Source organism: Silene latifolia, chromosome 2 (assembly GCF_048544455.1).
Source record: "Silene latifolia isolate original U9 population chromosome 2, ASM4854445v1, whole genome shotgun sequence".
NCBI lineage: Eukaryota > Viridiplantae > Streptophyta > Magnoliopsida > Caryophyllales > Caryophyllaceae > Silene > Silene latifolia.
The window spans coordinates 90,159,041-90,160,060 of NC_133527.1; the positions used below are offsets into that span (position 1 = coordinate 90,159,041).

Here is a 1,020-nt window from a genome sequence, read left to right on the forward strand (position 1 = left end):
TCGTAGCCTCACATGGCAGGGGGTGGACCCTCAAAGTGTTCCTTATCTGACAAGTAACCAACATTAGTATCAAAGCCTTTCTTCGTAGAAGCATTATAAAGTCCTAAGTAGTGCAAATTATCTGGTGCTATCTCATGGTGTTCCAGGGCAACACACTGGGTCCGAGAAGCCACAAACAACTACTTGGTTTAAAAACGACTCCATTTGGTTAAAGGAAAACTAAGGAAGACAAAAGAAAAAGTTTTTGGAAACACACCAATACCTAAAGCATATACTAACCCCCCACCCTTTTTTTTTTTTAGCTTCACGGACTTTTGAAAGGTCCTTTATACACTAAAGTTTTGGCACTTTATCAGACAAAGTACCGTTTTAAGTGACGGATGTTCCAGGGTTTATCCAGGATTTGACCGTGCATGGTCATCAACCTGTATGCCCCATTTTTTATAACGCTTTCGACCTGATACGACCCTTCCCATTTGTAGGCAAACTTGCCTGCTTTGTGGTTCTTGGTATTTTCGAATACCTTTCTGAGTACGAGGTCCCCTACCTCAAGGGTCCTGATTTTGACATTCTTGTTATATGTCCTGGCTACGGATTGCTTATATGATGCCATATGTATGTAAGCACTTTCTCGCAGCTCATCAACTGTATCCAGGCTCCTAGCCATTTCGAGTTTGTTTTGTTCTGCCGTCTGACAGCCGTACCTGTGCGTGGGTACCAGAACTTCCGAGGGTATTACTGCCTCTCCTCCGTACACAAGGCTAAACGGAGTTTGGCCTGTTGCCATTTTCGGTGTTGTCCTGTCTGACCAGAGTACCAATAGTAGTTCATCTGCCCATTTCCCCCCCCCCCCCCAACTCTTCCAGCCATTTTCTGAGGTTCTCCACAATGATTTTGTTGCTAGACTCGGCTTGGCCGTTGGTTTGTGGATATCTGGGGCCTGATTTTCTTAGCGTTATGTTCCACCGTGCACAGAAGACTTCGGTGTTATCTGATATGAACTGGGACCCATTGTCGCAT

General features: G+C 44.9%; 1 protein-coding gene across 1 annotated transcript; it reads right to left on the reverse strand.

Annotated features, from left to right (window-relative positions):
* Nucleotides 1-352: 352 nt before the first annotated feature.
* LOC141641067 (uncharacterized) lies at nucleotides 353-787 on the reverse strand. The gene has a single exon (XM_074449744.1). The coding sequence runs from the start codon at nucleotides 785-787 to the stop codon at nucleotides 353-355; it is 435 nt and encodes a 144-aa protein (XP_074305845.1).
* Between the last annotated feature and the right edge of the window lie 233 nt (nucleotides 788-1,020).